General features: G+C 34.4%; 1 protein-coding gene across 1 annotated transcript in view; it reads right to left on the reverse strand.

Moving 5' to 3' along the window:
• The window catches only part of LOC105270238 (bcl-2-related ovarian killer protein), a gene marked incomplete at its 3' end in the record, with an annotated part of 3,570 nt that extends 2,186 nt beyond the window's left edge, over positions 1-1,384 (reverse strand). The window contains 1 exon segment of the mRNA XM_011311068.1: positions 881-1,384. Coding sequence (XP_011309370.1) covers positions 881-1,123 — 243 coding nt within the window.
• Between the last annotated feature and the right edge of the window lie 490 nt (positions 1,385-1,874).

The raw sequence follows: 1,874 nt of genomic DNA on the forward strand, positions 1-1,874 counted from the left end.
ATTATCTAATCTATAGAAAGAATGCATTCTATCAGACATGCATTCTTTTCCTGTCCTCTTTTCCTCTGAAGCCAGTTCTTATCTTTCTTGTAAGACTCATTGTTCTTCAGTTTTTCCAATGTTGCATGTCTTATTCATCTTTAACAATTTAATGAATCGATTTTTATTAAATACCCTCCTGCGCTTATGTCAAAAAATTTTGTGGGACTGGATTTGAATATCATCTGTAAGCCAGATTTCAGGAGATTACCCTTTTAATAGACTCACCTAGGTCCCAACCCCAATCAAGCCAATAACTTTAAAAGAATGGGTCCTATTGTATTGTGCAGATAGTCGGAGTGGCGAGACCACGATATTCGGATCAGAGTGGGGGTATCGTTACGTCAGTCAACGCGCAAAACTTTAAATTTTTGAACGAAGAAGATGAATACATTTATTGCTGTATTTTGCATTGTTAAAAAATATCAATTAACAATTTTTTCTATATCAACTTCCGCATAGAATTCCGTTGAATAAATCACTCGGAATTGAATATTTTGGCGGCAAATGAATTGAAAAACACTGGTGAAAAGATTTTTTAATTTTTGTTAATATTGTTTGCAGTAATTAAAAAATTTAGAAGATTTTTGACATTGAAAAGCACAAGGAAACAAGAAATTTGAATTCCATCATTTCACATCTTGTTGACTTTTTTCATTATATCAATCCCACTGTTAACCATTTGAAAATCCATCCATTTCCAGTTAACCATGAAAATGAATAATTACTGTAGAAAAACATGAAAATAATTAGCTGCAGAGAGTGATCGAGCAAAGGTAATTGAAAAATGTTCACAGATTAAAAAATGTGTGATCTGGCCAGAGTCTGGACAACAACTGACCTGAGCAACAATGAGTTCCAATGACGCAGACACTGATCTCCATCCAATGGTATGTGAAATTCTTCTGGTGACGGCATCACTGACATTACTTAATCTTCTTCTAGCCGATCCAACTACCTGGAGAGAATCCACGGATGATCCAATGGCTGCTAAATTAGCTTGGAAAGTTAATGCTATACTTCCTCTACGGGAGATCGAGTGAACTCCATTATCCTCGAGTCTCTTCGGTGACAGCATCGACATCGTTCGACTTTTTATGATTTCTTTTGCTTCCAGAGATGTTTACTTGGAGTCATTATCAGGTGGCAATAATTCCACGGCGATGACTGCAGCGTCTCTGTCGAGTGTCACCATCATGACCTCCAACCACTTCACAAAAAATTCTGGGAAGAAATCATTTATTATTGCTTCATCCTCTGACACGTTTGAAAAACCAGCAATTATGCTACCAGTTATTAATGTTTTGATCGATCTGTTTATCGAATGCTCTGAGCTATTTGCGTTTTATACTTCAAATGGTGAGCGAATTTTAAGAAATTTTTGGAGAATCTCTGCGACTTTTGGGGAGAATTAGAAAATTTTTGAATTTTAGTATTTGTAGGATTTTTGGGTAAAATTGTACAAACTTGTCTTGAGGATGTTTTATCCCATTTTCGCCAGAATTGACGGTTTCTTGGGTTTTCTGATAAATTGTTAATGAGATTGACCCGAATCAGATTGACCATTTCCGGGTTTTATCATTATTTCATGACTCATTGAGTTTTATGTGGCTGCAATCTTTCTCTGTTTTTTCCGAAGTTTTATGGATTTTTGAAGGGTTTATAAAAAACAAGAGAATTATTGCGATCATAACATCTTGAGAGCCATTAAATAATCATAAAATCATAAAATGCGAAATTTGTCAGAAAATTTAAAAAACCCATTAACTTATTAAGTAATTTATTATTTAACTATTAACTATTTATTATTGAGTATTTTGATTGGAAAGGGGCAG

This window comes from Fopius arisanus, unplaced genomic scaffold (assembly GCF_000806365.1).
Source record: "Fopius arisanus strain USDA-PBARC FA_bdor unplaced genomic scaffold, ASM80636v1 scaffold00081, whole genome shotgun sequence".
NCBI lineage: Eukaryota > Metazoa > Arthropoda > Insecta > Hymenoptera > Braconidae > Fopius > Fopius arisanus.